Source organism: Rhinolophus ferrumequinum, chromosome 26 (genome assembly GCF_004115265.2).
Source record: "Rhinolophus ferrumequinum isolate MPI-CBG mRhiFer1 chromosome 26, mRhiFer1_v1.p, whole genome shotgun sequence".
Taxonomy (NCBI): domain Eukaryota; kingdom Metazoa; phylum Chordata; class Mammalia; order Chiroptera; family Rhinolophidae; genus Rhinolophus; species Rhinolophus ferrumequinum.
Window position 1 is genome coordinate 10,262,351 of NC_046309.1, and position 12,987 is coordinate 10,275,337.

The window sequence follows — 12,987 nt, forward strand, 5'->3', positions numbered from 1 at the left end:
TTTGAAGAGCCAGGAATTTCAGAGAATATCTCTGGGTTTGTCCGATTTTTCTCTTGATTAGATTGATGTTTTGGGTTTTTAGAAGCCTGCATCTTTAATGAGCTCCTTGGTGATTCTAATGTATTGTCTGAGGACCAAACAACTTTCCCTGGACCCTTCCATTGGCCATCTTATCCTTCCCTGCCCTACACAGCTAAAAAGTTGTCCACACATAATCCCTATTTCCTCACCCATCATTCACTCTCCCACCCGTGGCAACTTGGCTTCTGCCACCACAAGGCCAAAGAAACCTGTCACATCTAAGAGATGCTTTCTCAGCCTTTTCTTGACCACCTGGGTCATTCCACACAGGTGACCCCTGGCTGAGTCCTAAACACCTTTGCTGTTTTCTTGTCATCTCACATTCCTGGTTTTCCCCTGCTTCTCAGACCTTTTCCTCTTACTTTTGCAGGTTTATCTCCAGGCTCACATATCCGCTTGTAAACTTGATATTTCCACCTGGATTTCGCTAAAACAATCTCAGGCTAGTGCTGCTCAAACTTTAACAGGCACGTGAATCACCTGTTGAAGGGAAGGCCCCAGTGGGGTGGGTTGGGTGGGGCAGTACTGGAAATGCAGCCCGTGGCAAAAAACAGAAGACCAGGATGTCTGGGAAGGAAAGAGAAAGAGCTCCAGGATGGGGTCAGAGGGAGGGAGGGGATCAGACCATGCAAGACTTGTTGACATATATGCCAACAATAATGAACAATAGCATACATGCATTGGGAAGCCACCGAATGAGAATGATGGTTTTAAAAATCACTCTTGCTGCAGTGTGAAGAACACGTGATCGGGGTGTGGGGGCGAGTAGATATGTGGACAGATGAGGATGTGATCCCAGCAGTTGAAGCTTGAGACTGAGGTGGCTTAGATTGAGTGGGATTTTTTAAGAACTTTGTTACTAGAGTGTAGCTTATAGACCATCAGCCTTCCCTAGGAATTTTTCAGAAATGAAGCCTAGTAGACTCATCAAGACACTACTGTGTCAGAAACTGCTTTTATCAAGATCTAGGGAAGAATTTCTTAAACCTTCCATGTTGAGACAGACACACACACACATACACACACACACACACGAATCTCAAATAACAGAAAAGATTGATAAATTTGCCCATATTAAAATTGAGAACTTCTGTTCATCAAAAGACCATAGAAAGAGAACCAAACCTAAAATATATCAAGAATGCCTTTAAATCAGAAAGAAAGAGACAGACAATCCAATAGCAAAATGGTCAATAGACTTGAAAAGACACTGGAAGAGGAAACATGAGTGGCCAGCAGATAGGAAAAGGTGCGTGGTCTGTTACAATTAGGGAAATGCAAATTAAAGCCATATGGTTTTATGCCAGGAAGATTAGTAAAAATGTGCAAGTTTTGGAGTATTAAGTATTGGTGAGGATTTGCAGCAACCAAGAGTGGGAGTGTGAATTGGTTCCACTATTCTGAAAGATCATTTGGTATTAATTAGTAAAGTCGCAAGTGAACATATCCCCTGATCCAGCAATTCTATTCTCATGTATACATGTGAACATACATGTACATCAATACACCTCCCCACATATACACATATATGCACACACATACACAACATACATGCACACATATACACATACTACACACACTCATGCACACACATACTTTATATATGCCTATATGTCCCAGGAGATGAGTAAGAAATTTCCTGTCAGGAAAATTTGTAATAACAAAAATTAACAATAGTCCCACTGTTCATTGACAGTAGATGGATACACTTTGGTATATTCACACAATGGGATTCAGGTTGAAGTGGAAATAATTATAATTACATGCAAAACACACATGGATAAACCTAAACAAAATAAGGAGAGAAAAAATAAGTTGCAGTAGAAGACATGCTGTATAATTCCATTTGATAAAGTTTGAAAACATACAAAGTTGAAGAATACACTCTTTCGGGATACATACATGTGGTAAGACTATAAAGAAAAACAAGGATGTGAGAAATGCTTAGTTCAAAATAGTGGTTCCCTCAATGGGAAGGGAAGGCACTAGGGAGGAGTGCATGGGGGTACACGGGATACCAGAGGTAAGGGTAATATTCTTCATTCTTAAAATGAATGCTGGGAACTTAGGTATTCTTTATGTTATTATCTGTATACCTGATACATATAGTTTTGTAAATGGTATTTTTTATTTTTACTTTAAAAAAATTTTTTATTGGGGAACATTGGGGAACACTGTGTTTCTCCAGGGTCCATCAGCTCCAAGTCGTTGTCCTTCAATCTGGTTGTGGAGGGCGCAGCTCAGCTCCAAGTCCAGATGCCATTTTTGATCTTTAGTTTCAGGGGGCGCAGCCTACCATTCCACGTGGGAATCGAACTGGCAACCCTGTTGTGAAGAGCTCGTGCTCTAAGCAACTGAGCCATCTGGACACCCCTAAATGGTATTTCTTATCTATTTGATATTTGATGATAAAACCTACTAGTTGGAAGGAAAAGTAACCTGGTAGAAGGTATTAATATATAGTTGGGGTTGGAGAAAGAAAGGGAAGAAAGACATATTTTTCTAGACCAGGGAGAAAAATGAAGAAATGGGGAAGGATGGTTTTAATAATGGCACTAAAATCCTCTTTTAGGACAATCTGAGAACTAGAAGAAGAATAAAAGTTGCCATATGTAGTAGTGGTTTAATTATCTGACCACTGTTCTGTCTGTTTTTTAAACCCTTAGAAATTCTAAGGGCTCTTGTTTTGTAGTAGACTCACTATCCACAGAGCATTGAGGTGACTTGTCACGTTTTGAAAACTCCACAATTGAGCAAAGAAGCAACAATAATGGTTCTATTTGGGCTAAAGCTCTTTAGAGATTTTTGACGCTGCTGTCCTTTGGGTTTCCCAGGCCAGCCCTCAGAGGACGTTTTGTTTTCCTCGTACCCATGCCTGCAGCTGTGAGCTGTCCCCAGGTGGACGGTGGGGCTTCACGGCTAGAAGTGCATGCCTTTCCATAGTTTTCAACTACTGAAGTTAGCACATGCTTTCAGGTCCATTATAATACCACGTGTCTTTCAACGTAATTTCTTCGTTTAGCAATTTTAATGAAATGGAATGCTTTGACTGAACATGGTGTGGCATGAAGGGCGTTCAACCCCTGAGAACTTAGGAACCTGCCTTTCCAGGCTGGCTCTGCCCTGGGCGCTATTTTAAGCAAATCAGCTTACACTCTTTGAGCTTTATTTGCAATGTGAGGGGATTGGCCGCGGTCTTAAAGGATCCGTTCAGCTTGAGAAGTCCTTGATTCCATGATCGACTAGTATATTTAGGGAAGATTTCCAGATAGAAAAATATGAGTTTAAAAAAAAAAATAGTTAAACACCAAATCATCTTGCATGTGTAACACCAAGTTCCTAGAAACTGGCATCTCCTTCATGAATTTTACAAAAGTTTTTCAAAAGCTTTGGGATATATATTAAAAATTTTTTAAATTTTATTTTTAAATTATTGCCGACATTCAGTAAGATACATAATGTTTTTTACGAAATAGTTATTTTTTAAGAGCAATTTTAGATTCACAGCAAAATTAAAGGGAAGGTGCAGAGATTTCCCAGGTACCCCCTGCCCCCACACTTGCATCACCTCCTCCATTACCAGCGTCCCTCTCACCATCAGCGTGGTACGTTTATTACAATCCATGAACCTCCATTGACACAGCACTGTTACCCAAAGTCTGCAGTTTACCTTTGGGTTCACTCTCAGTATTGTGTATTCTGTGGGTTTGCCTTGTGGATTTTTAATTCAGAGTGCATCAGCGTGGCTCAAGGGTACTCCTACTCTGTTACTTAAAGCACGACAAAGACCTAGCCCAGGACGAGGTACAAGGTAGGCACCCAGTAAGCGTGTGTTGTGCGGTCTACATGGGAGGAAGGGCCTCAACATTTGCCATTCAGAGTGTGGTTGCAGACCTGGCCCCACCTGGGAGCAGGGCTTCCCCACCTGGGAGTGATGCTAAAGCCCTGCTGGACAGCGCCTGCATTTAAACAAGGTTCCCCACATCATTCAAGTGCACACAAAAGTCTGAGGAGCACTGGTAGGGCCCCAACCCTCTTCCCTTTTCTCTGTCATCACAGAGAGAACCTTTTGTGAACTAACGCTTTAGAGCTTGAAAATTGATCTCCTGGGCTTGAAATTAGACTCCCCGAAGGCTTGTCTGCTGGGAGAGGTACTCACCTGGGTTTTCTAACCTCTTCCTGAATTAACTCCAGAAGTAATTCTCCGTGGCATTTCAGCTACTGTCTCTTAAGAGCTTGTTTCTCTCTCCTGGGGCTTGGCCAAAAAAAAAACAACAAAAAAGCGACGCGGGGGGTGGGGGGACATCACAGCTTGGCACATCTCACATTTCTTAATAGGAAGTTTTCGTTCCTGTTTACTAGTCAGGAGAATTTTTCATCCTTTTGAGCACTTTGCCTTCTCGTTCCCTGTCCTTTGAAGGCAGAGTTCACTGAATTCTAATTTGCATCAGATACTTGCGCTCATAAATTAGCCAGGAAATGTTGCTTTTCTGTGTTATTTTGTCTCTTGCAGTCTTCCTGTGCACTTAGAAATGTTTCTGATTCATTTAAAAAGGGATGTTGTTCTCTGTTTAGATCTTATGAGTATTTCAAAATAAATTACATGATAGCAGAATTTTAAAACAGACACATAAAATGATTTATCCTTAGGAATACTTTCAAATCTATCTGCTACTTAGTTGGACAGAATGTTGATTTCATTACTTTTTAAATGTATAGCTTTTCCACCTTTACTATAGAAAAGAACAGCTGCTACCTTACCTTGGTTGTAGTAAGTATCATGTTTCCTCTTACACATGCTTGGAATGTGACAGGCAAATAGTAAAAGCACATAGACAAATCCTAGAGCCAGTTTGTATAGAAGACAACAAATGCCGCATAATAGTGCAATGAAACAACTTAAAATCGCTAAGAAGTGGTTTTCTTCTTTTACGCATTCATTTAAAGTCATATTATGTAGAAAGGAATGACCTTTAAAGTAAGCAGCTCTTATCTGGTGTAAGTTTGTGACTTTCAGATGCCAACGGAACCAGCTAGAAATATTACACCTATATAAATGTATGACTAAATATCATTTACAAATATAAGTACGTACCCACAAAATTTTGTCTTAACTCTTGATTTCCATGTCTGCTAGTGGGTTGCAAATACCTCTGGATGCCCCTCTTTCTGCTTCTGTGTGATTGTACAAAGCTATTTTTCATTCTATGTTACGTCTTTTGTAACCTCACAAATTACATAGTAGTAGTAGTAGTATTCATTTATACCGTCAGAATTTGTTTAGATTTAGTCATGCCTTTATCACTTATTTATTCTCTATTCCTTCTTCTCATATCTTCCTTCATGGGATAATTACCTTTCCTCTTGAAGTACAACAGGTCCTCATATAATATTCAATGTTGTTTCATTATAACGTTGATGAGATGCTGTAGGAACTTTTGTTTTATCAATTAGCCTATGGTAAAATTGGTGTTTCGTTATACATCATTTTGGTTAAAGTTATAGAACCTTTTGATGATGTTGAGGACTTACTGCATATCCTCGTTTAAAGAGGCTTTTCTACTGAGGGTCTTCTGTTGGTGTAACCACTTTTTGCTTCTCTGAAAAATGTCCTTGTTTTCACAGATAGTATTGCTGGTTATTCAACTCTAAAATGTCAGTTATTTTCTCTCAGTACTTTGAAGGTTTTATTTTGTTGTCACTTGGCTCCTAGTGCTGTGAAGTAGTTATCTGACGGTGTACTTGCCATTCCTTTTCTCTGACTGCATTTACAATTTCTCTTTGTTTTTGGTGTTCTACAGTGTCATCATGTGTGTAGGTATGGGTTTTTAAAACAATCACCTGCTTGGGATTTCTTGGTCTTCCTGAATTGAAAGATTCATGTCTCTTATTAATTTGAGATAGTTCTTAGTGCTGTATCTTTGAGTATTGTCTCTACTCAATTCCCTCTATCACTTTGATCAAATGTATGTTGGATTATTTAATTCTATCTTCCATGTCTTTTAATGTTTCTTGGTCATATTTCTCATTTTTCTGTTTCTCTGTGCTCCATTCTTAGTAATTTTCAGTTCTGTCCCCCAGTTCACTAAATCTTTCTTCAGCTTTGTATAGATTGCTATTTATTGATTATTATGTATTGTATATTGAGTTTTAAAATGTTAATTATTGGGGGTGGCCAGTTAAATTAGTTGGTTAGAGCATGGTGCTAATAACACCAAGGTTGCCTGTTTGATCCCCGCATGGGCCACTGTGAGCTGCGCCCTCCTTAAAAAAAAAAAAAAAAAAAAAAAAGTTAATTATATTTTTTTCATTTCTAAGTGTTCTTTTCGTTCTTTTTCAAAAACGTCTCACCATTTTCATAGTCTCTTGCTCCTTACTCATGTTTTCAGCCCCCTCTTTATTCTTTTAAATGATTTAAACATACTTTAAAAAGGGTATCCCATAATTCCAATTTCTGAAGTCTTTACAGATCTGATACTATTTGTGTGTGTGTGTGTGTGTGTTTTACATTTTGGGGGGATTTCTCTTGACTTTTTTTCATAGTGCTGTATTTCCTTATGTATTTTGTAATTTTTAATTTTGCATGTGTATTTGTTGGAACTCTGGCTGCAGGAACACTTTGATGCCTGGTTTGAGAGTGTGTTTTTCTGGATATGATTTATGTTAGCCTCTGGTAGGTATTGGAGACTTGGTCTACTTTAAATTACAATTCTGGTTTTTAGGACCATGCAAGTAGTATAGATTCCAATCTTTGGAAGATTATTTTGGTAAAATATCTGCATAAAATCAAAGTTGAGACAGACACTTTTTCTTGATGTCTTCTGAGGGGTGGATATTTTTCTTTTTAATTCAGCCCTCCCCGGGTCTCCACTTTTGGGAGACAGTCTTCGGTTGTGTTCTTGACCTGGTCCAGTGTCCCTCTAGGTTATCTGGTGGCCTCAATGCTCGATGACCTCCCCAGTCCTGCTTTGCTCCTACACTCAGCACAAGTACCCTGTAGTCTTGTGGGCTTAGTCATGTCAAAGGATATTTCTGAACATTTATTAAGCATAATTGTTATGAAGTAGTAAGGCTGTGAGGTCTCTAGTGTGCCGTATTGCCAGGAATAGCATAGAAATCATTTACTTCTAAAAATTAAGGGTGAATCCAAGATTATCCCTATACTGTTTCATTTACTCGTGTTGTGATACATCATTTGGATAAGGAGAGGAGGGTGTTATTCGGGTTGTGATAGTGGCTCAGTCTCCAGCCTGTGCTGCAGGGATGGTACCCCATGCCCTGGGTCTTCATCAGGGGCCTGGGCCTTCGGTCAGCTTTTCTGAGTTCACACGTCCTGTCTCTCTACACGGCATATCTGAATTACAGGTGGAGACATCTAAATCACTTTAGGTGAGGAGAATGACTGCTGTCACAAAGATAAAGAACACGGAAATTTGAGAGGATGATAGGATGCTTTTGGCACATATCAGAACTTGGTCCTCAGATACCACTCATTCATTTAACATACGTGTGTTACGCTCTTACTTTGTGTAAGGGAAACAGATCAGCAGTCCCTGTCTTCACAAAGCTCACCAGGTAACGAGCAGACAGTAGAAGCCTACGGAGAGGCACTGACCCAACTTCAGAATATTGAGGAGGGAGATGGTGTCCTTGCTGCGTCTGCAGGGGCAGTGGGCATCATCCAGTGGAGAGCTGGGGAGGGCATCGCAGGCTGAGGAACCAGGATGTACAAAGTGACTGAGCCAGAAAGCATTTGGGTTTGGGGGACTGCAGGTAGCTCATTTGGCCAGAGCGTAGTTGGGAAGGGGTGAGAGTGGAACAGGAACTGATGAGTGCTGAGCCCAGAGGTAGCCGGAGGCCTAACCATGGAAGACCCCATAACTAGGAAACTGTGGAGTTCTCCTACCTGGGGAGTGAGTGATGCTGTCAGCGTGTCATGTTCGTTTCTCTCAAGAGCCAGCTCTTATGGACGAAAAAGAACATGGGCTTGGGAGTCAAGGCAGGGATATATGTTCACATTCCAGCTCCATCTCTGTTGGGCTGATCATGTAGTTGATTTAGTTACCTTCTCCAAACTCCTCTTTTTCATGTGATAAATGAGAGAAAATGGACTAGACAACCTCCTAAGGCCTCCTCCATTGCCAGTATTTCTGTGGTGCTGTTAGAAAGTCAGGGGAAAAAAAAACAAAAAACGCCAATGTGTACACACACACGAGCATAAATAAAAGTGAGGTTGAACTGTATAAATATTTGCACATATTACCCTGACAGTAATTCTAGCAATTTCTGGCTCCTAATTAGCTGTTTAACTTCTAAGTATGGATGGTGGACATTCACAGTGAGTGGATGCTTGTTGAAAGGGTAAATTTTGTATCTGAAGTGCGAGCAGTGTGACTTTCGTTGCCTTGCGGCTAACCTGGCTTTGACTTGCTTTGCAGATGAGCTCTCCCTGGACCAGCGCAACCTTTCCTCACCCTCCGTGGAGCTCACGCTGACACAGAGCACCGTGCACAGCACTGCACATGTGGCCTTAACAGAAACTGCTCCAGGGTCCCTGCAAAGCAGTTCTCTCCGCATCCTATCATCTCCCTCTGCCACTACTTTTCATACAGCCTTTTTTAACCAAGGAAAACGGACCCGAAGTACAGCGGATCACAGCATCTTTGTGGCAAATGACATGTCAGTGACAAGCAACGAGGTGGTCATAGATGATGATGAAATGGATAACTTTTTGCCAGAAACTCCATGGGTCACCTCCCGCATGATTTCTCCAATACAGTATCTCCCAGTCAGCCTACCGGGGCTGCCCAAAGAAATGTTAGACTCCGTGCTGACTCCTTCGTCACCCGTTACTTTTTCACAAGATGAAGAAGTGACAACAGCCTGGCAAGACACAATGCAACAACCAACAACAACGTGTGCTGAATCCCCCAGTCATTTCAGTGCTTTTCGGTCAGCTTTTCTGAGTTCCGATGGCATAATTCCAACTCCTAGTAGGACTTTGGTGCTTTATCCTACTGTCCCTTATGGGCACTTACCAAGCAGGACTTTGCCAGAGATCGTCGCTTCAGGAACAGAGGCTGTAGAAACCCTCTTTTTTAGCTTAAGCTTTTCAGTGCCTCAGCGGTTAGGCGACGGCATCACTCAACAGCCATTTCCCCCCTCGGGGGAGATCTCAGCTCCTCCCGTGGATGTTCTGGTCACAGGTACAGACAGATACTGGGATGCGACCACTGCTTTGAGTCAGAGTCTAAAAGAAATCATCTCGCCAAGAACATCCCCTATTGCAAGTTCCTCACAGACAGCCCTTGCTTTTAGCAGCAGCAGCAGCAGCACAAACTCGGTTTTGTTTTCAACTCCTCTTGCATTTGCGTCCTTTTCTACTCAATCAGCCGATGTGTCCTATAACCCCTTTCTTCCCAGCAGCTCCACTGAAGCGTCAGGATTGCCCGGCCATTCCGTGGTCCCCAGTTATGTGGGCGACACTCCGATCTGGAGCCCAGCGTCTTCCTTCCGACCATACACATGGTGGGTGTCCTGTACTCTGGTGTCACCTCGGCCCGTTCTGTCAGTGAGCCTCGTGGAGAAAGATGTGGGGTCGGGGGATGGTGCTGAGACCCTGTCCGTGACCCTGCTGGAAACGAGCAGCATCTCTCCACTGAGCAGCATGGTGGCCGACTTCTCCGAATTTGAGGAAGATCCTCAAGAATTTAATACACTTTTCCCCTCCAGACCAATAGTTCCACTTTCTTCTCGCTCTGTGGGAATCTCATCCACGAGCTCGGGTATTTCAGCCGAGGTGGACACGAGGAGTGTCATGACCACACAGGTGCATCCTGCCCACGGCCACCTCTCCGTACCTGTGTCACTCGATACTGCTTCTTTTGGCTCCTTCTCTGTCATTGAAACTCAAGGCACGCCATCCAGCGTAACAGCTGTGTTTCCCTGGGTCATCACCAGTGTCCTCCTGGACTCATCTTTCTCTGTCACAGCAAAGGAAAGCACACCAATGCTTGCTATCGGAGACCCAGCTCCTTTTACGTCCGCTAAATATAGTTTGGATCCTTCAGTAGAGTCCTCCCTTTTCCCTGGCCGACAACATGCCAGTTTTTCCCAACAGGAAACTGGAAGTATTTTGGAGTTTGCATCCAGCTTTTTCTCAACTCCACCGCTGGAATTTAGCACCGCGGCCCCTTCATTTTCAGAAGTACTTGCTTCTTCGTCTCCTATGTCAAGTGATTTGTCAACCTTCCTTTCTCAGGCTTTTTCGACCTTGCTTGAGACATTGACACTGTCCGACTCCATCAATTTGCAGTCACCTCAGCTTTCAATTCCAAATTCCACACACCTTGAATTTTCTCAGCTCCAGCCAAGTTCAGACCTTCTTTTTAATACATTCACTTTTCCACCTAGTTCCTCTGAAATGTCGTTATCATCAAGCTTCCCCTCTGATTCCCTCACGTTCTCTGAATCATCAACAACTTCACTGACAGATTCTGAAACCCGTTTTACCTCAGCGTTCACGGAAACTACCTCCTATTTTGAGTTTTCACTCATGTCCCATGAATCTACAGTCACCACACTGGTGCCCTCCAGTTCCAATCCCCTCTTTGACATTTTGACTCCTGGAACTCACTTAACGTCACTTTTGACTGCTTTTCATACGACACCCATTTTAATGGAATCACCTCCCTTTTCAACTCCAGCACCTTCTGGTGATAACGATATCAGTGCTATGGGTGATCACACATCTGTCTTATCCTCTTTCTCCAAAGTCACGCCTACCACCACAGTATTGGTCACCACCGTGTCCCCGTCGTCCGCGTCCTCATTTATTTCTGAAGTGATCCCCTCACCTGTACCTACAGAGCCAGTGTTCGTGGGTCCATCTTTCGCACCCACAGATTTACCGCTGAACACCTCTGCTGACCTGAGCACAGCTAATACCAGTGCTGCCCCTGATAATACTGATGACACCACCCTGGACAGCACACCTGCGAGTCAGAACCCCCAGGAGAGCAGCATGGCTCTTCCCCTGCCATCTGTTCATCCTGTGACCACCCCGACTCCAGAAGCAATGGTCGACACTCCAGCGCTGCTCACCACCAAGCCGCCATATGTGTGTGATATCGCAGTTCCTGATCCCTATTTGATCACAACTGGTAAGGCCCTGCTTCAAGTCACCTCTGCTGGTTAGGGTCATCTTTCTAAGGTGCTATATGAAGTACTTATGTGATGTACAGTATCGTGCCAGAGATGTAGGCTTTGGACCCACAGATGTCCTGGGTTAGTAATCCTACTCCTTTGGCAGTCACCTGTGAGTTCACCAGGCAGTTATTTAGCCTCTCAGAGCCTCAGTTTCTCCCACTATTAAACAATGATAGTGGGTATTGTAAAGATTTAAATGCATGACTCCATATGAAATACTTAACCCAGTGCCTGGCCCACAGAATGTTATACAGTAGTTAGTAGCAATAAGAACAAATAAAAGATTTAAACCTTAGACACTGGAACTCATAACCTAGTGGATGCTTAGAAGACATGGTTAAAACAAACACCTTCATGTTTAGTTCGAGCAGTTAGTTGGGCAAATGTGTAAAGGCAACCGTTGCAAATTTCTTACTAATTTACTGCTCTTTTGCTTGAAAGGAGGGGACACTTTGCTCTTGCATACTTCTGTAAATGTCACTTGGACCCTGAGGAAGGGAGCACGGAGTGACTGAATATCCTCTGAATTTGGTCACAACCTTTGACTCTTGCCCTGGGCGGCCGACAAGCCACAGCTTCCCTTGCAGCTAGGTGCCCAGCTGCTTTAGTCCCATGAAACTGCAGTACATTTGCTGTCGTGTCTGTACAGGTCGAGTGACTGGCCTGCTTGATCAGGCTCTCCAACTTACTCTTCATGAAAAATGACAGGATGTGCATGAAGTCTCATGACCTGTTTATATCTACTTACATACAGCGTACTACAGATGAGCAGCTTGGCCCTATGTGCTGATTTTGATGGGGATGAAGGACAGAAATTAAGCAGCAGGAAGATGATGGCAGGGGAGGTAGAGGAATTGTGGAGTGGAGTGGAGAGGGACAGGGTGAGGAAGGAGGAGGAGAACATGCTTGGTCTTTGTTCTCCATGCCAAGTGAGGTGGGCCATGCATCCTTGCTCACCATGGCACTGCTACCATCCTCTGAGAGGGATGGGAGCAGCTGAAGACTTTGTTCTCCTAACTCCCCCTCCCCCAATGACATACCATTTGTTAATTCATGTGCCAAGTAATTATTGAGCACTTAATATGTGTGAGGTGCTTTTAGAGGCTTTAAAGGATGTAGAGATGAATGACACAGTTCCATCCCTCAAGCTTAAGGTCTAGTAGGGCAGCTGCTGAGCCATGTTTTCTTGGTAGCTGTGATGAGAATGTCTGAAGCAGAATTCTCCAAGAGTGACTTTTTGTGGTGCTCAGGGACGGGTTTGGAAGGATGTGATTGGAGGTCACGTCAAAGGACGAGTGAAAAGCTGTCATCTGAAGATGGAGAGGAGTGCCCTCCAGGTGGGGGTGGGGGGGCGCACCCAGGTGGGGGTATCTGACAGCCCAGGCACATTCAGCTTGGCTGGTAATTAGACTGTGTAATGGGAGGAGGTAACTATGCAGGAAATGAGGGGAGGACAAAGTGGTGAACTTTAATCTGTGGGATTACAGTAGTCCAGAGGAGAGAGAAAAGAGCTCTGATAGACAGGACGCTTCTCCTCTTTCCTGCAAAATTGTTACACAATACCTACAAAGTGGTCAGTGACAAGAAGCTTATTAAAAGAACTGCTGAAAGCTTCTTTATCTCTGGGATTCTGTGATATTTATGATACTTATAGTTATGTGTCTTCTAGAATTTTTCTACAAATTAGAAACCATTTTA

The 12,987-nt window shown here is 43.0% G+C and overlaps 1 protein-coding gene across 1 annotated transcript in view; it reads left to right on the forward strand.

Annotated features, from left to right (window-relative positions):
* Window positions 1-12,987, forward strand: part of KIAA1549 (KIAA1549 ortholog) — a 104,120-nt gene that overhangs the window by 29,206 nt on the left and 61,927 nt on the right. Inside the window, exon 2 of the mRNA XM_033098810.1 lies at window positions 8,520-11,243. Within this exon, the coding sequence (XP_032954701.1) occupies window positions 8,520-11,243 (2,724 nt within the window). The remainder of the gene's footprint in view (window positions 1-8,519; window positions 11,244-12,987) is intronic.